The sequence below is a fragment of the Seriola aureovittata genome, chromosome 18 (genome assembly GCF_021018895.1).
Source record: "Seriola aureovittata isolate HTS-2021-v1 ecotype China chromosome 18, ASM2101889v1, whole genome shotgun sequence".
Taxonomy (NCBI): Eukaryota; Metazoa; Chordata; class Actinopteri; order Carangiformes; family Carangidae; genus Seriola; species Seriola aureovittata.
In genome coordinates this window covers 22,752,972-22,778,128 of record NC_079381.1, presented here as the reverse complement: position 1 = coordinate 22,778,128, position 25,157 = coordinate 22,752,972, and the positions used below count along the sequence as shown (strand labels likewise).

Sequence of the window (25,157 nt, the reverse complement as noted above, 5' to 3'; positions counted from 1 at the left end):
GCTTGAAACTGATGAAATGTTACACACATTTAATCTGGAAATGATGAGTTTTCACGTATGGTCAAAATAACAGATGTGATTTTCATTGGAACTGGCAAATGATGTCGCCACAAACTGAGCAAATACCAACAAAAACCACACACACACACACACACACACACACACACACACACACAGCATATAGATTACACAGTGACCAACACCTCTGGTTCACAGGAAGCAGTGGACATAAAGGATGACTAACAGATTTAAAAATAACAGCAACTCAAACCATAAAATCAACTGCATTAAAACTGGCTTCGTCATGAGCCGATCGCAGCAATGACATTTAAACATTGTTCGTCTGTATGTTTCAATACTTTGTGTGTAACGACAGGAAGTCACAGCTGCAACGTAAAAACACGTGACGCACAACGATCGGGATGGAATGAATCATAGAACAAATTTCATCTGTTGAACACGACACACAGATACAGCATCGATACACATGAATATATTGCATAAAGTTAGAGTTCTCTTTTGTCAAGTATTACTACAGTTGTGTTTCCACCGAGGGGAAGAGAAATGGCTTTTTTTTTTTTTTTTTTTTTTTTTTTTTTTCAGGTATAATCATCATCATCTGTAAGATCATCCAACAAAAACCCCCAACAAGAGGTTTGATTTACCTCACACACTCGCAGAGGAATGTTTCCAAACAGGGTTATACACACACACACACACACACACTAACAAACACACAGTGAAGGGCTTGTATACATGTACAACACCTGTATTCTGACACAGGACGAAAACACTGTACATCTCACTTAGTGTTTGAGACATGCAGGCTGTGGTGTGGAGCTGCTCTACCCTCCTTCCTTCTGCTCTTTTTTCCCACAACAGGAACTTAACGACACGTAACTTCTCCGCTCTGCAGCTGAAAAACGTCAGCGCAGCTCAGGAGCTGATAGTAAATCCAAGGTCTAGAAACCCATGAGGGAAGGAATGCAAGTGCAATTATTGAAGGGGAGCTCCTACGGTGGCCCCGAGAGCTCAAAACACTGCAACTTAAAACAAACGCGCAGCGAGCTCAGAAAAACATCTTCATCAATCTGACAAACACATTCGCTGCAAATTCACACAACACGACGTTAGTGTTGAACAACATCGAGCAACAAGTCTCAGCCAGGTTCAATCGCTTTTCAGTGTCTCCTGGAAACTCGTCCGTTGTGTTGTGTGAATGTGCAGCGCATGTGTTTGTCAGATGGATGAGGAAGTTTTTCTGAACTTGCAGCACGTTTGTGTATTTGCATGTGTTTTCTTTAGTCGCGGTGCGCTGAGCTCTCGGCGGCCGCAGGAAGCTCAGAAACAGGCCGGCAGTAAAAAGCACAGGCGACTGCGCTGGTGGGAGCAGATTCAGAAAGTCCTGTTTGGAATAAAAGATTCATTTAAAGATTTAAAAAGTTGTATAAAGCCTGTAGTGTGTCCAGAGGGAGCTGCGAGAATCTGACTACAAATTTTGAAAGGTAAAAAAATCTGGAGGTGTGGAGTTAGAAAGAAGTGTTCTTACCAGACCTCTGCAGCCTGCTCCTGCTACTTAGCATAACTCTCCCTACTCCACTGTAGTCTGTCCCACACCTGCACTCGCCTGCCAAACACATGACACTACATTACAGCATTTGAATTGTTTCCTGGTGTCTCTCCTCGGTTTGTAAAACGCAGCGGAAACACAAGGCGGGAACCTGCGGCATTAAAAGCCTCACCGGTTCTTTTGGAGGCTCAAGTTACGGGTTGCTAAGTTCCTGGAGTTCCTGTTTAAGAGATGTGACCTAAAAGCTGAGACGAGGAAGTTGTGACACGACTGACTTTGAAGATAAACATCAAAGTTTAAAGTTTTTAAAATCTTCTGATAATTATGCTCTTCACATGTAATTCTACAAGTTGCACATAAATCACAGACAAAACAGCCGTGATCTTGATGTGTGATTCTACAGTAAATACTACAGCATCATTACCTTTGATTCTCTAAATACCTTTCTACATTTCTAAGCACTACTATTGGATTAAATGCTGATTGATTCCTGCATTGATCTTTGATCTATTTGACAACACTGGTTTGTCTTCTACTAAATCAAAACTACTGGAATTTCATTTATCAGTTGATTAAACTGCACATTGTTTTAATCTCTGTATAAAAGTGGCAATAGACGACTTTTTTTATTTGAATTTATCCTTATGAAGTAAACGTACAGAATAATGACACCATCTGCTTTTTTCCTATAAGCCTCTATTTCATTATGTAATTCAGCTTTTGTAGAAAAAATGAAGAAGAAAAGATCGAGGAAAGTCTGCCACTGCGCAACCAAAACAGGAAGAGGATAACAGTGCGTTTGTTCTGCCCCGTTAGCTACTGGAAGCTTTATCCAGGTATAGGAAACAGTGGACGGTGAGAAAAGGAGCAAAGAAGACGAAGAGGGAGCTTGACACTGGACCTTGGACTGACTCGGACGTGCTGGGACTGATATGTTCCTGTCCACTGGTCCACCGGGCTTTGTCCCGCTCCCTGTAGCCAATCCGACTATAAAGAGAAAGCTCCAGGATTTAAGAAATTGGCAGCACTGAGATCTGGGATTATTCCTTTTTCGAGAGATTCCTTTTAGAGATACCGGCGGCCATGTTGCTAACGCTACCGCTAGCAACCAGAAACAAAATATTAATTGTGCGTCTGATAATCTAAACAAACAACACACTTCCTGGTTGTGCGCAGTGGTGAAACGAACGATGTTCTGCTTCGCGACAGCAGCGTCAACATTAACGCTACATGGGGAAAAGTTGTCTATTGCCACTTGATCATAGGCAGGTGACATTAATGAAATACTATAAAGTGCATAAAAGTGGAGGACAGCATAGTAACAAAATGATAACAATGATTTTAACAGCTGCTTTGACAAACACTATAAATATGGCTCCTGTTATGGCCGTCTTCCTCTAGTGTGACAGTTTAGTTCATGTTTGCTGAGTAACAAATAACAGCATCAAGAAGAAAATACTTAAAGGGTGATTCAAATACCTCTTTTGGTTAAAGTCATAACATTGTTCTTTACTCTCAAGTCAAACAAAGAACTACTTTAAAACTCAGATGTACATTATAAAATCTGACAACTTACAGTAAAATTGGAGAACACGGATCAAAGTGCCACATTATTGTCTGTCTCGCAGGGAGCAGATTGATAAACAGATCAGCCCGGGGCCCTCCGTAAAAGGTGCATCCACCACCGTATTAAAATCACCTAAAAAGGAGGTTTGCATTGCTTGTGTAGAGACGTGTGTGTTGGACGTGCAGCAGATCCTCAGTAAGGGATTTGGTTCTGGTAATACTGCAGCATGTCGTACGTTTTGCTCCTGTAGAAAACAAGTCGGTTAAAATCTGTGAGTGAGAACCTCATGTCTACGTACGTCACAACGGCGTTTATAACGTTATAATAGCTCATAACCGTGTTGGTGTTTCTGCATGATGTTAGTGTCGCGTTACATGTTTCTCACCTGCTACTGAGGAAACAACTTTGGATGATTTTGATGATGAACGCTGCTGCTTCTTTCTCACTCATTTGTGGATTAAACCGTCCTCTGATTAAAAAACAAAAAATAACACATTAATATTTAAAGTTGCAGTGATTTTCCGGCCACTTGGGGGCAGTGGTACAAGTTTGTTTTTTTTTTGGTGGTGAACATTTTAGCAAACAGTCGTTTTTTTACACCCACAGCAGAGAACGTGACGGAGCAGGACTATTGTTTATTTTCAGTCATGTTTCTGGCCACTTAGAAAAATATCCGTCTTTAGCCGCTAAATGCTCCGCAGCGTTCACCAGCTAGTTGCTAACTTTTGTTAGCACCTGTTTGGTGCTGCGCAGGAAGTGCTCAGGGGTTTTATAGTGAAAAACATCTGCAGGTTGAAAATGGCGGTAAGTAAAGTTCAGGTCTGTAAAACCAAAACAATGAGCTGAAAGATGTTAAACTGCTCGGAGGATTAGCTGTGTTGGTTACTGGTAGTTTTTCCATCCATTGTTGAAAAACACCTTAAAATTCCCACAAATAAAAGCAGATTTGAGCGTAGAACTATGATATTAGTTGCCACATACAGAAGCTTAAGCAAACAGACTTTTCTGGTGCTTCTCAGATTTTGAGCACTTGTTCCTATTCACTGAATGGTTACGGTGCGTACCATATAACCTAAACACCCCGGTTCAATTCCCGCCAAGGCCCCTTGTTGAACGTCATACCCCTCCTCCATTTCTTTGTTTTTCCACCATCAGCTGTTCTATAAAAGTGAAAATGCCACATTGCTGACACACAGATTTCCTCCTGCATGAACTTACTTGAGGAGTTTAATGGTTTGTCCTCTGAAGCATGGCAGTCCAGTGTCCAGCATGAGGGTCACTAGGGAAACCACTGCATCCATGTAGGGTCTGTTTGAGCAGGAAGAAGTGAACAGTCAAAACAAATGAGGGACGACAAGGTTAAACGATATAAAACTGTTTCCTTTGACTTTAATCTTCAAAACTCAACGTCTTCGGACTCTTTACCCCGACAACAGAGTTCTGGTTTCTTACCGCACAGCCAGGTATCCTCTGACGCACATCTCCATGAACCATTTGAAAGGGGTGGCCTCCATCTTTCCTCCCATGATCATCACCATCTCATCCGTCAGCTTGATGTCCGGCTCCCAGCCAAGGTTCCCGCCGGGAGAGCTCTCAAACATGAAGCCAAAGTCTGGAGGAAGCAAGAGGGAGACATGTAAACACACACAATCGCCACTGCTGGGTGTCACACCTCCTCACTGAGCTGCTGACGGATATGAGTCTATAGCACGCTGTACCGATGTGGATGAGGTGGCCCTTGCTGTCCAGCATGATGTTGCCGTTGTGTCTGTCTTTGATCTGCAGCAGGAACAGCAGGAGGCTGTAGGCGGCCATGCTGCGGATGAAGTTATACCGAGCCTGCAGAAAGAAAGGAGACGACACGATCGACTGAAACTCTGCTGCTGCTGTTTATAAGTGACTGGATATTTAACAGTTATAACATCATGTAAGAACATGCAGCAGCCAGGTTTTGTTTCATGCCAACACAGTTTTATAGATCTTTTGCTGAATCAGTTCTTCTCTCCTCGTCAAACGGAAAAGCTGCTGCTCTCTGGTTCTCTGTTTTGACTCCCATGAATCAAAAGTAAGACGTATAAAAACAGAATTTCATGATTTATAATTCTTAATTAGGCTTTACATTTTAAACTTTTTATTACTCACTTCTATTTGTATTTATAAAATGTTTTTATGCGCTTTGTGTTTTATTCTGTGCTTTGACACTTTCCAGCGGATCCTCAGACAATCATAAATAAAAGGGCGACAGCCGGTGGATAAAAACTCTGCACCTTCTGGAAGGCGAGGGTGGATTCGTCGCCGTACTGGTTGCGGAAGTAATCGTACATCCCGAAGTCCGTCTGTCTGCCGAGCTGGTCTCGGGACTTACAGTCTGGGATGCACTCAATCACGCCGCACTGAGGAGAAGAAGATCAGTTCATGAAAACCTGATTATCAGAACAACGTTTAGTTTTTACCTCATTGTCAAAGTTTTACCAGTGTAATTGTTCAGATATGGGGACACAACAAACAAACCACATGAGCGATCAGACTCATGTTTAATCCATTTATTGAAAGAAATTTACACCCAAACTGTCCATGTGAATGTCCTCTATTACTGAGGCATTTTGGGTGCCCCCTCCTACCCTGATGTAAGTGTCTCCATGTCCCTTTATCTCAACAATAGAGCTGGTAAATAAAAAGTAGAGGTGTGTTTTAATGAGTCTTACCCCGGGTGCAGTGGCCACCACTCTGTATGGGAAGACGAACAGATCCAGGCCGACCAGCTGGAAGATATTCTTAAAAAGCCCAATGATCTGCAGAGCGAGCATATCCTGGAGGGAGGAGGGAAACGCAGGAGGGTCAGATATTTAATTACCCCTCCTCACTGACACGTTCCAGTAAATGTGAGGAAGGTTAGGGATACCTGTCTGCAGTCATCTCCCACTTTAAAGATGGCGGCCTGCCAGCAAACCCTGCGTGATCCGTCCGGATTCTCCTCTCCGTCCTCCAGAGAGTCTGAGGGGCAGCGGAGACCCTCCCTCTCCAGTTCGCTCACGCCGCAGCGTTTCACCTTGAACTTGGCCAGGTAGGGCGCCTTGGCGGCACTGTGACGACAGGACACACACACACCCGTGAGGTGGAGGACACAGGGTGTGAAACAGACATGAAGCATGAGCTCAAATCTGACGTTACCTCTGCATGGGCGTTCCAGATTTGTAGTCAATGTCCAGCACGATAGCTTCAGGGTTACTCGGCAGGTAACAGCCTGCAGAAACACACCAGAGCATTTTTAGTTTCACAGCAGCAAATTTTCACGTGTTCAAACTTAAATACCTTCAGTGTTTTTACACGAAGGAGAAAATCAGACAGAGGAAAAAAAACAACCACTCTCCGTATGGAACAACTTTTTGAATCTGTGAAGGGAAAATATCTTTTATATCTCGACACAGATCATTTGTTTAAGTAATGTGAGTAACTGAAAGAAGAACTGAACTGATAAAGGGAATTTTCTGGAAATAATAATAAAGAGTTTGGGCTCAGTAACAGGTTTTCTTGTAGCAGCCAGATGTTAATTAACAGAACCTAAGAGAACATGTTGTTGTCTTTATTAGTCACATAATCTGCTTAAGTTTTCTGCTTTTTCTTTGTCCCTTTTTCTTCTTTCTATTTTGAAAAAGACTCGACCTGTAGCTCAGTTACAGGTTGCTTCTTTATAATCATTCATCCAGAGCTGTGGTGGAACAGCGCGTTACCTGGCTGGACTTTGATATCTGACAGAGCTTTGAGACAGGCTCTTTTTCTCTCCTCTCCCTTTGGAACCGGCCTGAAAAACAGAAAAACACATCAGGGCTTTAAATCGCAGTCAAACGTCTCATCTTCCTTTTAGAGAGACGCTCGCAAAGTGACCGTACTTGATGATGGCGGACACGTTGGTGATCTTGTTGAAGAAGTCGAACTCCCTCTGGTAGAAGTCTTTGGCCGGACCCGACAGAGAGCCTGTGATCTCCTCCACCATCTGCTCCAGCAGCTCCCCGATGTCCGCTAACGAGGAACCAGCAAGTGTGATTACATCCACTTAATATGATTTAATTAGGCCTGATAAGCGTTTTCCCATCAGGCAGAATAATCTAATTACACACTAACAGGAAAATATATCAGAGAATAACAAGAAATACGCAGCTGTTAGCCAGATGAGTGATTAATGCACACGTGGAATGACTGAATGAATAATTAATGCATCAATCTGCAATCTTACATTTCAATAACAACAAATATAAATAATTACTGTCGAATGAGTACAAAATCTTTGGGGTGTAAAATATATAATGGCATTAATACTGAACTGTTTGATGCTTGTTATTTTGCATCAGGGAGTGTGAAATGATCTTTTACAGCGTGCTGACGCCAGACTTTTACTGTTTTCAGTGAAAAAAGACAAAACTTTTACTGTTATGAAGGAATTTCAAGGTTAAACTCGAGCCTTTACGGTTCTGTGGATCGTGTTAATAAGACGTAGACACGCCTCTATTGGACCACAGCTGCATCCTTACACCAGGAGCTCTGCCATCAGCCGGCCTTCGCTCTGACGTCCAGTCTCTACTCACGGTCTTTGTGGTGTCCCTCCTCGTCCATGAAAATGTTGGTTTTCATGTTCCAGATGAACTGGTGGGCGAGGAGCTGAGACTTCTGCGCCGCCCACAGGATGTACTCTCTCACGTAACCCATCTGAGCAGGACAGAGAGACGGAGTCCGTCACCACTGCGACTTTACTTCATAAATGACGATTAAACTATTATCACAAGAGTTCCTATTCCTGCAGTAGATCTTACAGCTTATCACAAATTACAGCAAGCTATTTTCTTTCAGCCTGTGAAGGCAGAGCTCTTAATGTTTACCTTATCGTAACGGAGAGCCTGTACAATTTGAGGAATGTAGAACAAGATGGCATCCTACGAGAGAAAGAACATGATTAATATAAAAAGTTTCTGCAGCACAAAAGGAAAAAAGACAAACTTCCACCTGTGTGTGACTCACCGGAGGAAAGGAGCGCAGCACCTTCACCCCGTACTGAGCAGTGAGAGGATGAGGAGGGTACATGCTGCTGAAGTAGGACAGACCGGTGGGCGGGTCGGCCGGGGCCCAGCACAGGATGTGGCTGAGCTCAGGGGAGTCGGCGTCGATGGTGTGCCACGTCACCAGGAACTGGTGGAACAGTAAAATAAAACTTTTGTTTATTCACAGGTTTCCAACGTTTAACAGCCGAGCCTCACCAGAAGAAAGTGATTTTTACCTTGACGGCCTCGGGCACATCGCTGACTGCTCCGGGGTCCAGCCTCACCAGCCTGGTCACCTCAGCGACGATGGCGTCATTCTTAAACCTGGAGAACAAACAAGTAAAGAATCAACAACATGAGACATTTTTTTTGCCATTAAACGCACCATATGGAGTTTTCTTACAACAAATAAAAGCTGTGTTTACATTCAGTTAAAGTGGCAACAGAAAGCCAAAGAAAAACCGTAACTCCAGAAGAAAGAAAATCACATTTACGCAAAATAGTAAAACGTGTATAAAGAGGAAAGGAGCTGCAGTTTTTGAATGCTAACGAATTATTCATTGTTTAGCTTTAGATCACAAAGGTTTCAGCTTCTACTATCAAGTTCTGAAGATAGTCATTTATCTTCCTCTCCCAGGCAGCAACAGCAGCTTCCGGTCACAGCAACAAAAACCCCCCGAGTGTAATGAAGTGAAAAGTTTTATTGTTGTTGAATTCAGTTCTCATTGTGCATCTGTGTTACTTCTTCTTTCCTCATGTTACATATAGAGAGAGAGAGAGAGAGAGAGAGAGAGAGAGAGAGAGAGAGAGAGAGAGAGAGAGAGGGTGAAAACCTTGTGGGTAGCTGCATGGCCAGGTATGGTGCGATGCTCCAGGCCAGGTTGACGTTGTCCTTCCACTGTTTCTCGGTGAGACTGATGTATTTGGATCTCCAGTTGGCGATGCTGGTCTCCACTGACTGCTCTGTGGCGATGGCCAGCTCCTGGGTGGACAGCGGGTTGTACCACGTGGTCAGCCGTTCGATCTCGCTGGCCTGGAAAGACACAGAGAGACAGAGAGAGAGAGAGAGAGAGAGAGAGAGAGAGAGAGGAGAATGGTGACGATCAGGCGTCGGGAGTCGGATTCAGAACCAGACGACGACGTTCTCAGAAACTCACCAGTAAGGCCAGCAGCAGAGTCCTGCGCTTCATGTAGTATTTGTGAAGCTGCGTCCCTCTGTTGCTCTTCTTGGACGTGCCTACGTGGAGAAGAGGTAAAAGAAAGTTAAAACAACTGTCAGCTGAAGTTTTAAGACACAAAAGTTATGTGCCGGAAACCCACGTCAAATAAAAATTTGCTAATTTGTTCAATAGCTCCAGACAAATATCGCAGCTTTAACTGAACCTTTGAGTTGAGATCGTTTACAGTGACTTTAAAAGTAAAACCATCCGAGCCCAGCTGCAAGCTGAGCGTCGTGTTGTTGTTATTTGTGAAGTTTCCAGGTTCAACTTTCCAAAATCAAATTAAGAATCGTCTGTATTGAGAAAAAGCTGGACCTGATTTCTTGGACGTGGTGGACATGCCACTGGACAGCGGGTAGGTGTTGATCCATCCCTGGCTGCTCTGCTGGGAGCGAGAGCTGGAGTCCATGTTGCTCCTGAGGTCAGCAGCGTTCATCACTGACAGACTGTTCAAGGACGGGTCCTGATTATCTGTCCACATACAAATACATTCAGTACACACAAACAATCTCTCTCTCTCTCTTCCTCTCTCTCTCTCTCACTAATTGTATTCTCTATCACACATTTCAACTTGCACAACTTGTCTCAGTCAAAAATCTGCATTTTGTTTCACATGGTAAATTCGAACACAGGTCAAGTTTCTTTCACAGGATCAATATCATGACTTGTCAACAGTGAAAAACATGTGATCGATGATGAGGGAGTGTCTGGAGAGCGAGATGAGCTGTTTCAGTTAGTCCTCTGCTGCTGTGATGGTCATGCATTTGCAGGGAAATCCAGTGTGGGATTTACATGTAGGTAGAAGTTGCCTTGAACCACTGATACTGGGTCAGATATTATTTTCTCTTGTTAATGCGCAGGTGGGCGGAGGGAGGGGGGGCAGGAGTCGATTAATCTGATCCAGGATCTGCGGTTAGAGGACTCGTCTACCTGAAGCAGTTCGATGTGTATGAGAATGAGACCATGTCTTTTCTCTGGGACGTCGGGAATGAGGAGGAGAGGATTTTCTGGGGTGGAAGAAAAAACATTTTTCACTTTGTAGTTTCTTCTTTTGAAACCAAATTGATCAGTCGAGGAGAGGGGCAGACAGGTGGGCTGACATGATGAATAATCATGCATCTTAACGCTGGCTGACAAATTTGCGCTTTTCCTCACGGCTGCTAAACATTAAAAAGGTAAAAAAAAAAACAGGTTGTTTGTGGTAGAAAAAACGAGCAAAATGCTTGAAAGAGTAAAAGAAAGAGGAAGAGATAAGTGTAAAAGTGAGAGAAAAGAAAGTGAGTGACCGAGAGAAGAAGGCAGAAAAACATAAAGGGAATCTAGATCGATATGACAGGTAGACGCCAGGATCTATCAGCAGCGCGGCGAGGTTGAAAAACGTCAAATTTGTCAGGCGTAAAAGCATGCCCCTGCTGCGGTGCAGTCCGAGCTCCACCGCTTTAGGCTTACTTAAGATAGATATCGGAGAAGTGCTGGACACGATAAGCGATCCGAATATCCCGGCAGAGAGCGTGCTCGGGGCTGGGGTAGTACCAAGCTCACCGGGTGGGACCAAGTGGCACGCTGCCAGGTACTTCTTGTCGGACAGGATGCTGGCGTAGAAACGGATGATGATGCTGATGTCCTCGCGGAGACGCTTGTCACCTTGGGTGGGAAACTTTGGAGAGACGCTGCAGAGACAGAAAACGGAGAGTTTAGATTGTTGTTTATATTATCTCTTTGTGTAGTTCACATTTCTCTGTGAGACATTAAAGGTTTGAACTGAAAAGATTCAGACTGTCGAAGTCTGTCTCCAAAATGTCGACTATTTATGATCTAAGAAGAACGATATTAGTCTTTCTGATAATCCAGTGGATTTTTAAATTGTTCATTAAGACTCAGAAAAACCCATTTTTTCACTGGACAGCAACAAGATATTTAACTGGTGCAAATAAATTTACTGGTAATTCTGGTGAATATTTAATCACTTAATATATGAGGGTTTCCTGCTCTGATTTCTACTGTTGTGAATTCATTCTCTTTAGGTTTGGATGTTGTTTGGACGATATAAGCGATATGAAGACGTCATCCTCGGACATTCGTCTGTATTTTCAGACATTTTAAAGACTAAAATATTTGTGGCCTCGCTGTAAAAAATAGCACACAAATGAATGACATGCATGTCGCACCGTAATGAGTGTGTGTGTGTGTGTGTGTGTGTGTGTGTGTGTGTGAGCACCTGAAGTAATCAAAGGCTGTGGAGTAGATCTTCTCTCGGAGCACGTTCCTCACAGTCGCATTGGTGACGACGTCAGAGTGGAGCAGAGCCAGACCCAGAGTCAGCAGCCTGGAGACAGAGGAACACACTCATTACAAACACACAGTCATTCAACCTTTTATTATTAGATTCACAAAACTGACATCAACTCTGCGTACCTGAAACGAGGTCCTATAGCAGCTACGTGGCGGTTGAGGCTACTATTAGCCCCGCCCACGTTGAGAGACAGCGAGCGCTGAAGTAAACTGCAAAAGATCTCCACTTGATCGGCGCTGGAGTACTTGGCGATCTCAAACCTCTGGACTAGAAACTGGAGGAGAGGAGGCAGATAAAAGAGGCGGTTAGTGACAGCGGAGAAGGCGGTTACAACCCCCGGCGGCGTAACGTGCGTCTGACCTCGATCCATATGTGGTGAGGGGTAACATCTGGAGGGCAGGGGATGGGCTGACTTTCCTCCGATGCCGCCAGAGGATCGGCCTCCACCTGAGCGTCCGAGAACAACCCCATCTTCAGCTCCACGGTCATCTGCCACGCCCCCGCCATCTCCCGCATGAACTAGGAACAGTCAGACAGACGGTACGTTTACAACACAAATGCAAGAAGAAGAATTTAACAAAAGTAATATATAACTACGTACCGGTACTTCAACTCCAACACGTGCTGCCAGCAACCACTCCCAGCATGCAATGGCTGTTTCCATGCCGTGCTCTGTGAACATCTTGAGAGGAGACCAGCAGAGGTGGTGCAGCAGCTGAGGATCACAGTCTAAGGAGGATGGCAGCAGTCACACGACAAGTTCGCAGCCTGAATTTGGTCTAAGATATAATCATGTGTGTCAACAGTAAGAGTCAAACCTTTGCTGCTGATGAGCAAAGCCGCCAGTTTGAACATGGCCTCGGTGAAGGCCTCGGGCTGCGCCGAGTCCAAAGCTTCTCCCATCTGCTTGATCATCAGCCGGCTCAGATCGGACTGTCCTCGGACGGCCTGGGCGAAGTGGATCATTCCTGAAACCTGCAGACAAAAGACCCGAGACATGAGCAGCAGAAAATTATATTTATTTTCTATCAAGCTTAGAGTTAAAGTCCACAGCAGCTGTTCTTCAGCAGCCACACTTATCATTTCGTTCATTTACAGTAGTTTACTGACAGTTTTCATTTCACAAACATTTATTAAATATAAATATAAATACAGTATTTATGTTTACTTTGAGAAAACTATGTAAAAGAGAAAAACTGATTTGAATTCTGCTGTATGAAAGAGAGGGCGAGGGTAACCACGGTAACCGCTATGATCAGGTGGTTTTACCTCTCCGGCGTATCTGTTCCTGAGGTTGAGGGAGGCCATGAAGTTGGAGTAGTCCTTCTTCACACAGGCCGGTCTCTCAGTCAGCTGAGTGGACTAAAGGTGAACAGGAAGAAGTAAAATGAAGCGTAGGAATAATGACAACAGATAGAAATGGTATCTTCTCTATGTATTCTGGCTCTATATCACAACCTCTTCGGCAAATAACTCCCATAATGCTCTGCTCATGAACCGTCTCAAATTTCTTTCGGCTTCAACATAAATACATGAAACAAAATAAAATCTCAGTCTATCGCTGCCGACAAACGAAAGCATCAACAGGTTTTAGTGGATGAAAACTCAGTTGGTGTCTCACCCCCAGAGTCGTGCTCTGTCTGTTGTAACCGGCGAAGTGCAGGATGCTCTCTGTGGCCATGGCGAGGCCCGTGTGCTGGGAGAGACCCGACACCCAGATCTGATGTTTGTTCAGATACTCCTGGAAAAACATTGCATGACGTACGGCGAGTTAAAACCACATTAAAGCCGCCACCGTGTTTATTTATCATCTGAGCTCCACATGTGAAGGTTTGGTGCTAAATGTTACCTGCAGGTGGGATTTGGTGACGGACGGAGCCCACTTCATCGCCTCTTTCAGGATCTCCCCGCAGCGAGCAGCGAAATCCTTCACAATGCTCTGCAATTAAAGACAGGATAAATACTGTACATGTGAAACAAGCACTTTTCTCACATTTATTTTCACACTCTGATATCTGAGGTCTGTGAGAAACAACATTACCTCTCTGGCTTCATATGTATCCGGGACTGTGATCCTGTACGGCGTGTCTGGGATGTCGTAGTAAGGTTGATCTTTATGAATGTCCTGCAATGCAACACAAACGTCACTATTAATGTCATGGTACACACATGTAAAGACAGGATGAAAGAAAGGTGTTACAGTTTTGAATAATGCAGTTTCTCAAACTTTTTCCGACCCAAAGACGAACTAACTCCCCGACACATCCCCTAAACCAATAGGCCAAACTCCTTCAGTCGTGCTGTGGGTCACCTGGGCCGGAGGTTTTCTGTTTGGGGCGTTTTAATACCTTCATTGGACAGGAGTAGATCGAGAGTAGGAGAAAGACTGCAGCATAAAGAGAGAGTCAAACCTGTAGTATCATGTAGTGTGCGCCCTAACCGCTCTGGTATTGGGGTCGTCCCTGACCTGGCGCAGAGTTTCAATTATCGACGACCCCTGCACCTCACACACTGCTCAACAGCAGGTGGTGCTATTTGTGTAGCATCGACGGATAAACACTGGTCGGATGTCATCAAACGCACCGTTATGTCGAAGGTTTCATTTGATTTTCTTTTAAAAATCGACCCGGTCTTGAACCATCTGTCTGTGATTGTGTCTGTTGTCCGTGTTTGATAGTTAACAGGCTGATAACTGGTGACGTTTAGCACAGTCCCAGTGCAGGCTAACCGTTAGCTTCATCCACGTTTCCTTTCTAATGTCACGCTGATCATTGTTGAGGTAAATCACAAAACGTAAACTGTAGTCCAACAACACTGCAAATAAAGTCTGATTGAATATTGAAAACAACACATGTACAATACTCACTACTGGGCTTTGTGGTCACTTGAGAAACACTGAATTTAAAAACATGATATTTTAACTAATTTCCTGTTTGAGGAAGGCTGGGACAGTGTGAATGACGAAGACTTACTGCGCTGAGCGAGAGGGACAGCGTCTGCAGGATGTCCAACATGGTCTTCAGCACACGGCCGCTCCACAACAAATGGGGGAAGCTGAGGAGCGAGAGAAACACTGACGTTGACTTCACTGGGTATGAACCTGCATTTTAAAGAGTATATAAATGAGAGTTAATGAGTTAATGAATAACTCTCACGTTTCAGCCAAGCCGGACAAGTATTTGTCAGCCACTCTGCGGATCCTCTTGTGGATGTGGTTGAAGTTGACCAGGAGGAACTGAGCGTGGCGTTCCAGCTCCTCCTCGTGGCCTTTGGTTTTTGGCTGAAAATATGACATTTAATTAGGATACGCCGGGTAATGAAACACAGGGTCAGACGTGTGCCGAGTTCTTCTCAAGTGGAAACATCTCTCTTACTTTTTCAGCCATCATCTGCAGGAAGACCTCGAAGACCTTGTCACTGACGGCGATCACACACTGCATCATGCCTGGAGGGAATTGATTCAAGATTAATCCAACAGCTTTTGTTTTGTTTTTGTCTTTTAGAAAAGGTTCACATCTTTATTGTTTTCTTCAGCTCACCAGATTTATCTTTCTGTATTGCTCTGTCTTCAAAGTATCGAAACATGACCTGGAAGCGATCAGAGTCCAGAGAACGCAGCATCCTGACAGAAACACGACAGAATAAAGGTTAGAATCACCGAACGCAGTCGAGCACATGAGGCGATGTGTGCGTCATCATGTCGGATTACCTCATGTACTCCAGTCTGTAAACGGACAGCAGATACGTGGACATGGCGAAGTCCAGCTTGTTGATGAGAGCGGCCACCTCAGGAGGAGGATCCAGCAGGTTGATGATGGTGCTGCGCAGGTCATTCAGCTCCGCCTAAAGTTCAGCAATCAACCATAGACCAGTGTCAGAACATGTATCGTGTGTGTGTGTTTGTGCATGCAGGTGAGTGTGTTCTCGTACCGGGGTGACAGTGTCGTTCTTCAGTGCAGAGTTGTACTGCAGCTCTGAGCGTAAAGGTTCTCCACTGGGAAACGTGAGCAGCGGTGATTTGGTGGCAATCTCACAGACTCCTTCGTACCACTCCTCCGGCCACAGACCTGAGGACGTCAACAGCGACAGATCGTGATGTTACGACCGAGTATGACGCATTAGAATTTTCAGAAGTGGGGGTGGGGGGGGGGGGTGCAGTGGAAACAGAAAGGGACAGATTATCAGCGAGCAAGCTCTTTCTACCTGAACCCTCCACTGCAAATCCCATGACGACAGAGTAGAGCCAGAAGTCCCTGAAGAGCTTCTGCAGACGTGGCTTTGCTTCCTTAATTGGTGGCAACCTCCTAGTCAGCTAACAGCAGAAGAAGAAGAAGAAGAGAGAGAACAGATCTCAGTGGATAAAAACTTAACTAGCATTTGTACATCTTCATTTATATTTCTTATATTTGCTTTCACTGGCCCAAACAAAAAGACACGTTAACAGACTAAATCTTGTTATTTATGTAGGTAAAGCCAAACTGAAAATGTCGTGAACATCCAAACTAATTACCACTGCAATAACTGGAATGAGGACACCGAGGTTTCCAGCACTGCTCGAAGCCTGGAGAGACAAAGGAGAGAGAGGCAGAGCTGAGTTAGACCTCTACTGACACATTCAGGCCATCGGTCGCACCTCTCAGTTTGTTTTAATCTTTTTCTACATGAAGAAAACACACAAAATGACTTTAAACCTATAAAAAACATTCTTCAGTAAACCCTCAGCATAGGAAAGCGTGAGCTCTAAGAAGTCAGTGTACGGTAATCTCTTATTAAGTGATTTGCTGATTGAATGGATCTTAACAAGAAAGCAGGAGGTTGATGAAGAAAAAGGTTGAAAATACAGAAAGCTACAAGATATTATATCTGGAATGTGCACTTGCATGTATTAGTTTGGTTGATGTTTCTCTGCACTGCGGCAAAAGTAAAACCAGGACAAACTTTTTACTGGACTACATTGCTGTGGTTCTTTCTGCAGTACCCACATGTCCCAACAGTGCAGCTGCATCACTACTGTATCTATAGTAACTATGTGCATGTGTGTGTGTGTGTGTGTGTGTGTGTGTGTGTGTATGTGTGTGTGTGTGTGTCATACCTTCAGAGCTGGACCTTTGTCTGAGGCTCTCTCACTGGCTCTCTTCCCCTCTAAGCCCAGCTGAACAAAAAGCTCCAGCAGATTGACCAGCAGCTCGTCGACCATCTGCTCGGCCTGAACGTTCGCTGCTATGTTGCCCAGAGCGTTTATCACAGCCAAGGAGCAGTGTCTGTACGGAGAGGAGGGAACGTTCACTTACTCAATGTTCAGGACACAACTGGGAATGACGCTCGTCTGTGAGCAGGAACACGCTCTCACACTTTTCTCATGTAGTCAACAACTCTAGAAGAAGGTGCTGCTCACCTGTATCCATGGTCCTTGTAGTCTTTGGTAGAGTACACCATGGAGCTGGCCTTGACACTGATCTGCTGGAACAGATTCCACACCTCCTGGTAGATGTATTGCTGAGGTGAAAGAAAAAAGAAAAACTACAATCACCGCCTCGTGGTTGTTTCCGCCGACAATCAGCCAAGTTGCAGGAAATATGGTCAAAATCCTGAGTTATAGCGTTGAATAACAGCAGGAAGTGTTTTTGCAGAACATTATGATGTCAAAGTGAAGTTGACCTCTGGCCTTTTGGATATAACATGTCATCACAGACATTTGAGCTAAATTGTGATTGAATTTGTGATTTATGGCCAAAAACGTGATTTGTGAGGTCACAGTGACCTTGACCTTTGACCACCAAATTCTAATAAGTTGATCCTATAGTCCAACTCAATGTTTGTGCCAAATCCTAAGAAGTTCCCTCAAGGCGTCACAAGAATGTGACGGACAACAGAAAACATAAAGCCTCAAAAACAAGTGATTAAATGAACTGACACAGTTTTAATGAACAATAGAGAAGTTAAATAAAAACTCACATTGCCTGTGATGACCATGCAGCCCAGCTGGTCTATGATGAGGACATCGAGCTGGGAGGGAGGCTGACAGAACTTCTGCTGCAGGATCTGGAGGATGGGCTCCATCACTCTGGGGGTGTCCCGCAAGGCCACAGAAATGTGACCCAAAGCTCTGATGGTGTGGTCAGGGATCAGGTGGGCATCCCTTTTTGGGGGAGAGAGGGGAGAGTGTAAATAACTTTTCATTCTCCTCAGACTCGGTGTGACAGGAAGCTGGACTCACTTGTCATTTTCCTGATAGATGTAGAGACGGTTGGAGAGACTGGCGAGAAAAGCCTCCACGATGACGTTATCCATAGTCAGTCCTGCTTTCAGGCACCTGAGGGCAGACGGAGAGGCTGGAGTTATGGCTGTGTTGATACTAGCGTGTGCGTATGCTGCACAGGTGTGTCGGCGGCTGCGTTCACCTGCAGATGTTGTCTATGGAGATGTCCCGCAGCTGCTCGTACATGGAGGGCTGGCTCTTCTTGCTAGAATTGGTGCTGAGCGTTGACTGGGAGTGTTCGTTCGTCACGTGGATCTTTATCTCACCACCACCTTGGAAAATAATTCATTTGTAAGAAAATGTGGAAGTGGAATAAAATAAAATAAAAGACTGGAGTTGAGTGTTGTGCTGTTACCTGGAGTGTTCTGGCTGTGGTATTTGTACAGCTTCACCAAAACAGGAGAGGGCACCACCAAGAAGTCTCTCAGTGACATGGTGACGGAATGAGCCACCACAGGGAAGCGCTCACACAAACGACCCAAACCCTGGACACAAACACAGACTTTGTGAGTCCCCCGTGAAATGCAAGTGTCTTCGCCAGTTTCAGACCGACACAGTTGTCAATTTCCCGCCCAGCGTTCACATTGCTCAAATAGCAAATACACTTGCACCCGTCTGTGCGCCCTTAGAATGAGGTGTGGACAGGCACATTGTTGGTGCATTGCTATCTTGAGGCAGTGGCGAGCGGTTGACCAGCAGAAACCTGGTCTGAGGTGAGTGTTGCAGGTTTTTCCTCTGTTAGTTTAAGGAGCATTATCAAGAGAGTAATATGTGCCCACACAGGCGGAGCCCATCGTGCCTGTTATGTACGTGCCAGTGTTTCCCACTCATCACAAAGACTAAATGTGTCCACCACAGATTCATAATGAACCGAAAATGTGATTACACTTATAATAAAACATAAAAGACGTCTAATGATTTGTGTTGTTGCAGTCTGCAGTGCATTGATTCTCAGCTTTTCCTTTCCCCTCAGGTTGCACACAGCTGCTGTGTGTGTGTGTTTATCAGGACTGGACTCACTGGTCAGTCACAATATTTAATCAACACACCACAAATAGAATCTAACTCTGTGTGAAACAGAGAAAGCTGCAGAGACACCTGGCTTTTAAAGGGAATAGGAGCTGGCACTGTGATTTGTTTATAGCATGTTACGCCCAAAACACTCCCAGGGATAATTAAGAAACTTCCTTTGAACCATGTGCCTGGAGCAGCAACTGATTTTTCTGTCTTTAAAATAGCAGAAGTGATATGGACACGCCCTAAATGCCACACGCTTTAGACTGCATGCTTTGGACTGTGAAAATAGAGTCCTTAGTCTTGTTTCTCCATCGTACAGGTAATGAATAACACTGACAGATTCATTTGAAAAAAGTGGCAGCCTACATTTCTACCCATTAAACAAATGACTACTAGTTAGCCAAGAGATTGTTGCAACCCAGGCCTGATTAATAGAAACTCAAAGAGAGCTCAACTACTCTTTATCTGTGCTGTCAGTTTTCAGTTCAGCCACACATGTGATCATATAACTTTAATTTTTTTAGGTAGCTCTTAAAAGTGAAGCTGGCAACACGAGCAGCAAACTGTTACCTGTAAGCAGCAGATGAGGAGGGGCATGTGAGCGATGATGACTTTGCTGGACGTCTTCGACTGCAGCTTCTCTGACAGTTTGGTGCAAAGGTTTTCAGCTCCTGGTGAAAACATTTTTTGGGGGAGAAAACAGAGAGACTTTGCAGAGATGACTCCTAACATGCATCACTTCCTGTCTGAATGAACCACAGGCTCACCCTGCTCCTCGGTGACAGCCCACACCATGAGGTCCACACAGGCAGCGTTGGCCTGGCAGCGCAGCTTGAGCGGGCTCAGCTCGCTCTGGAGGTACTCCACGTCGTGCAGGATCCTCTGCAGCTCCGACTGGCTGCTGCTGAACTGCTCCAGCACAAAGTCGTGAACCTCCTTCACGTAGTCCGTCTGCAGGTCTGGTGAACGCAGAAAATACATTGTTATTTCTTTACTGGCTTTAAAATTTCGGAATAATAATAATAATAATAATAATAAAGAGAAACTGGATTCTTTACCTTTCAAATTGTACAGGGTGTCTCTCAGCATTTTGAATATGGCTACATACAGAGGGTCACTGAAGGTTTTGTAGTACAGATGAAATCCAGGATTCAGCTGCCGATGATGAAACAAACTATTAATGAACCAGATGTGTAAAAAAAAAAAAGAACAGAGAAACATCTGCAGTGATTTCAGAGTAATACCTCGATAAGTTCTGCCAAGGCGTCATCCAGTGATTTCAAAAACGTCTCAGACACAAATTGTTCAACCTATCAAGAGAAAGAGGTAAATGTTTTTTCATGCATGTTCTTTCCATACACGCTAACTACATGTATGTGTTTGGATGTATTTATTGTGTCGCTGTGGTTACGGCTGACCATGTGGAGGAGCTGTCTGAGCATATCCAGAGGGACGTGAAACTCTCCAGAGCTGCTCCCGGTGAAAAGAGGCGAGACAGAGAAGCTGGAGCTGATGGTGGAGAAGTAGTAGTCAGGGTCCACTGCGCTGCCGTCGGGGAGGTATGAGCCTGAAGGGGGGAGAGCGTGTTCTTCAGCAAGTCGTTAATGTTTCCTGAAAGGCCAACGGGCTCAGCTGCTCCTGCTAATGCACTTACCTTCAAAGTACTGTGCAGAGGGATCAGCAGGCAAGCTGGGGGTCAGGCCTCCTCTCTCTGGACTGGCCTAAAAACAAAAGGAAAAACGTGGAAACATGTGGCTCTGCTTCCTCCGCTTCACCACAGGTCATTATGTTTGTCATCTTGTGCTGTTTAACTATTAATACCTGTTGTGACACGCTGGACACGGAGGAGCCTTTGCGTCTCAGAGTGTCTCCCTGAAACACCGAGAGCAAAGAGCTCGGCAGGATGGAACGGAAGTCGTTGAAGGACCTCCGGCGGGAGGCGTCGCTGTCGTCGCCTGAAGGCAGCACAGGAGCGACCGGTCGAGGGAACAGCTTGGACAGAAGAGACTCGTCGGTGTTGCTGTATCGGCCAAACGCTCGGGCGACGCCGAGCAGCGTGGGAACAGTGTACCTGCACAGGTATTCTGCAGGGAGAAACACAGAAAGTAGAATATATCTAAACCAATAACAGCTGAGAAACATACAGAGGAAGATTTAGTGTTTGTTATGTTGGTACCTTTATCGTGAGCCTCTGGATCCTTGCAGATATCTTGCAGCACCTGCATAATGTCCATGACCGCCTCCAGGATCTGTCAATGTTAGATCATCACATAAAAATGCACATATCACCACCCACATCAGCAAGATACTGGAACATGGACAAGAGCAGGTGGATGACTTCTTCCAGGATATACAGAAAGTCACATAAACATCTGAGATACTCAATAAATGTCATTCATTATTAATCCGTCTGGCTTTGAATCCATCACAAAGGTGAAGTTGTTTTAATGACGTTCTGTGTGATAGGAAAAGACGGATCCTGTCCACCACAAACTCCTTCACATCCCAAAATAAAAATATTCTCAGTTACACATGTAATGCTGAGAGGAAAAGCAGGGATACAGGTCATACATACAGACATAATTAAGACCGTCTGGGCTTAATGTCAGTCTGTGCAGCTGCTGTTCAGCGCTAACTCTTAAAATTCTCATGTCGCAATTCTTATCAAACCTTTTGTCTCCTACAGGAAATAAACACAGGTCCCGCTCTGCGATTCTATCTGGAACATCTGTTGTATATTCATTTAGTTGTCATCAACCACAGAGCAGTGTTTCTGTTAACAGAGGAAACCTTTTCAATAAGACTGATAAAATGAAAAAGGGAAAAGTTGTAATGTGCGGTGATGGATTCAGCTCAGGCCTGGTTCATCACAAACGAGCCTAATATCTAACTCGATCACACGGTGATGCAAACACACACCTGTCCTCGTAAGGTCTCATCACGCTGAGCGACATCTGAGAGCAGCGTTACGAGACAAAAGCTGAAGTTCTCCGCAACAGGAAGGGCTTCTGCAAGACAGGAAGTTCACCTAACGTCATTGAACTGCACGATCAATGATATTAAAACACATTGCTGCACAGCTGAGGATTATACATTTAATATCATCACAGGTGTATCTTTACCTCTACATTTGCGTTCTGAGCTTTCTTCAATCCACTGAACTTTAGGAATCCCTTTAAGCAACCCGAGAAGGTAAGGGACGATAGCATCTTTGTGCTGCAACACAAGCGGAGGGTTACCAAAGAAATAACCAGCCTCAGAAATAAAAGTACCACAAAGTGAAGAGGTGAGCAGGTATGATGTTTACCTGCAGGTTTGACTCTACTAGGAAAATGCCCAGTGCAATGACAGCATCTCTCCTCCTCTCATCCAGCTGGAAGACTCCTCTGAAGTCCACAGGGCACATGCATTGTAGCTTCTGGACCTGTGGGAGGACGACACGTGGTTCACAACTCAGATGTGCTGAAAGCTTTATCTTTAATGCCTCTATTTAGATAATACGATCTGTTTCAGTGGTACAGAATTTACCTGCCCACTGGGATTAAAAAGACTCATCATTCATGTCTACTTCCATTAGCAATAATGATTTTGTCGGCCTAAATGGGCTTCAGGAATCGAGCCAAAATCCTGCCTCTGGCATTAATTAGCCTAATGCTAAAGGGCCAGACGTGAGCTCAGAGAGGGATTAACAACCATTTAAAAAGAGAGAGTGAGACCACAGTCCCTACATGTTTTATCTGAGATTCTTTTAATAATGCAGGATGATGATAATTATGCAGGATAAGGGGCCATGAAGGACATTTTCTGACCTATTCTGATCACAGTGGAAAAGTATCAACACTCAATTTCAAATGATCACGTCAAACACCGTTATGTTTCTCCGTACCAAAACAGTAATAAAATACAATAGTTTTCCCTCTTCAAAAGTACAATCAGCTGGCACTTTAACAATGTCTCTCAGAGGTTCTGGGCAACTATAATAGGTATTTCCTCTATTTTCTTACAATTACAAAGACAAAACAATCAAGGAATTAATCTGGAAATTAACCAGCAGAGTAATCGATAATGAAAATTATCGTTAGCTGCAGTCTCATGTAGGTCAAAGAGATGGCTGACGCTATATTTAATGTGTGCTCATACCAACTACTAACGAGACTGGTCACTTAATCTTACAGGTTCCACAAACTGACAAATGCCATTTACACATGAATGCAATGTGCTGCCTGCTCATTGCATTATTGCTATCACAGCACTTTCATCATACGACAAACTTCCTGTTTAACATTTCCCCATTTTCAATCTCAGTGGGTGTCTTCTCTGGTCAGTTCAACTTTTGATTGCACTTCAGAGGTTTTTCAGAAGATAAAACTTCCCTCATTTCTCTAAATTATGATGGTGATACAGAGTTTAACCTTCCCTTTGTCATGGCCAGATTAATTAATTACTTTGTAGTTCCCAGCAAACACAGTGCACACAGCACAGTACAGACGGCAGCTTTATTCCACACTATGCCTGGCCCAAAGGTTTTCTGTATGTAACTTAGTTTGTGATCATTTAATGAGAAACAGCTTTATTTAGTAAAATGCACCAGTGTGAGAATAATATCAACAAAAAATAATAAAGGTGTTAGAACTAGATTTTGACACAGGGCTACAACATTACATAATAATGCAGGGCACAGTTAATGTTTTACTTTAGTTTAATTACAAAAAAAGCAACTAGCACACAGTGATCATGGGATTTATGAGTCCCCAGGCAGCAAAATATTCCCATTATAGCTGCAACAGTTACTTTATTTATCAATTAGTTAATCGATAGAAAACAATATTGATAATGGATTAACTGTTTGATTATCTTTTTGAAGCACAAATGCCAAACATGATCTTGCTCCAGCCTCTAAGAATCTTTAAGATCAAATGATAAATTGATGCATCAAGGAAATAATTGATTAGACCAAGAAAGGCAGCGCATTCTAGCACTTACACTGTATTACTAAACTGTGGCATTTTTGCTTGAAATAAAAATGGATTAATAGATTAACAAATCATTTGAGATTAATTTTCTGTTGATCAACTAATGGACTAAGTGTTGCAGCTCTATAATATAGTGTTGGGTGGCTGAGAATTGAATGACAGAGGACTGTAGCACCTCTTTGTCATAATAAAGAATAACACATAATGAAGATTTGAGTTTTCCAGCTTGTGTTAATATGAAAATGAACAGACAACAACAAAGTTTGCATTAGCCACTGTTCCCTACGCCGTCCCGTCTGAATGACAGTCAAAGAGCTAACAAGAGAGAAAAACACAATCATTTCAAAGGGGAAATGTAGAAATGATGTGGCGGCTTTTCTTCCTTTAAAGTCTTTAACGTTAACCTAGGGGAAGATTAAGTACAGGTTCAAAACAGCTAACGTTAGCCGACGTTAGCAAAGCTTCGAAGTCAGATACAGATCTCTGTTGGCGCGAGTTCGCTGTTAAATCACAAAATGAAAACGTCAATCAAAACACGGACACGACAAACGACATGTTTACTGTGTTTTCGGATGTGTAACAGAGATCCCACGGGAAGAAAAGCGAAGTTACAGACGGGCCTCGGTGTCTCGGACAGTTTGACAGGTATTAGCTCGTTACCGCCGTTAGCCGTTAGCCGTGTAACTGTAACGTTACCTTTTCTAACGGTGCCTGCCGGTGAGCCGCCAACGACCGAGCCAAAGACAGGACGGTGTTGAAGTAAAATCCTCTGTTTCCTTCTCCATTGACAGACATGTTTTTAAAGATGCCCTAATGCTGCTGTACAAACACAGACATCTTTCATTCGTCCTGAGGAGGAGTCCGGTCCGCACTGACAACTACGGCAAGCGCAGAGTCCCAAAGGCGCGAAGCAAGGTCACGACGCAAAAATGCTAAAAACAGCAAATACTATAATCAGAATAAATGAGACCAGTGTCCATTTTATGAAATTTCAAACTTTCATCAGTATTTGGCATTATACATATAGTAAATTGAATAAATGTTAATCATTCCCAAGTATTTATACATTTCACATAGATAAAATTAACTAATACATGTATATTTATAAATGTTCTTTCAGAATAAGATACCACTGAATAAGGAATAAGGATTTTTTTTAAGTACAATTAGCAGATATTTATCTCTGATTGGCTATTCCTTCTCTATGCAGATATGATGTTGCTTG

General features: G+C 43.9%; 1 protein-coding gene across 2 annotated transcripts; it reads right to left on the bottom strand.

Moving 5' to 3' along the window:
• Nucleotides 1-14: 14 nt before the first annotated feature.
• pi4kaa (phosphatidylinositol 4-kinase, catalytic, alpha a) lies at nucleotides 15-24,791 on the bottom strand. Of its 2 annotated transcripts, none has more exons than XM_056403581.1 (54): nucleotides 24,629-24,791; nucleotides 22,267-22,383; nucleotides 22,082-22,175; nucleotides 21,879-21,967; nucleotides 21,136-21,208; nucleotides 20,781-21,043; nucleotides 20,614-20,680; nucleotides 20,378-20,526; nucleotides 20,204-20,269; nucleotides 20,018-20,114; nucleotides 19,727-19,918; nucleotides 19,530-19,630; nucleotides 18,298-18,427; nucleotides 18,085-18,214; nucleotides 17,901-17,996; nucleotides 17,639-17,822; nucleotides 17,079-17,179; nucleotides 16,776-16,944; nucleotides 16,194-16,244; nucleotides 15,887-15,995; nucleotides 15,614-15,750; nucleotides 15,393-15,526; nucleotides 15,223-15,305; nucleotides 15,058-15,128; nucleotides 14,839-14,963; nucleotides 14,656-14,737; nucleotides 13,725-13,808; nucleotides 13,533-13,622; nucleotides 13,305-13,424; nucleotides 12,953-13,045; nucleotides 12,502-12,658; nucleotides 12,285-12,412; nucleotides 12,044-12,202; nucleotides 11,806-11,957; nucleotides 11,609-11,716; nucleotides 10,840-11,060; nucleotides 9,706-9,861; nucleotides 9,328-9,407; nucleotides 9,004-9,203; nucleotides 8,407-8,494; nucleotides 8,151-8,318; nucleotides 8,012-8,065; nucleotides 7,721-7,841; nucleotides 7,028-7,157; nucleotides 6,869-6,939; nucleotides 6,309-6,381; nucleotides 6,040-6,220; nucleotides 5,843-5,947; nucleotides 5,405-5,530; nucleotides 4,856-4,976; nucleotides 4,590-4,749; nucleotides 4,356-4,445; nucleotides 3,523-3,606; nucleotides 15-3,381 (listed from the first exon to the last, which is right to left on the bottom strand). In XM_056403581.1, exons 1-54 carry the CDS (start codon nucleotides 24,725-24,727, stop codon nucleotides 3,330-3,332), a joined length of 6,381 nt encoding a protein of 2,126 aa, XP_056259556.1. In that variant the 5' UTR covers nucleotides 24,728-24,791; the 3' UTR covers nucleotides 15-3,329. The 2 variants fall into 2 exon arrangements, with proteins under 2 accessions (XP_056259556.1, XP_056259557.1); XM_056403582.1 differs by having other exon boundaries at nucleotides 10,933-11,060.
• Nucleotides 24,792-25,157: the final 366 nt, after the last annotated feature.

Coding starts and splice junctions, on each gene's coding strand:
- pi4kaa (XM_056403581.1), bottom strand. CDS start 24,727: ATGTCTGTCAATGGAGAAGGAAACAGAGGATTTTACTTCAACACCGTC. Junction 21,044..21,135: donor TCCAGAGGCTCACGATAAAG/GTACCAACATAA, acceptor TTCTCCCTGCAG/AATACCTGTGCAGGTACACT. Junction 13,425..13,532: donor TCACCAAATCCCACCTGCAG/GTAACATTTAGC, acceptor ATGTTTTTCCAG/GAGTATCTGAACAAACATCA.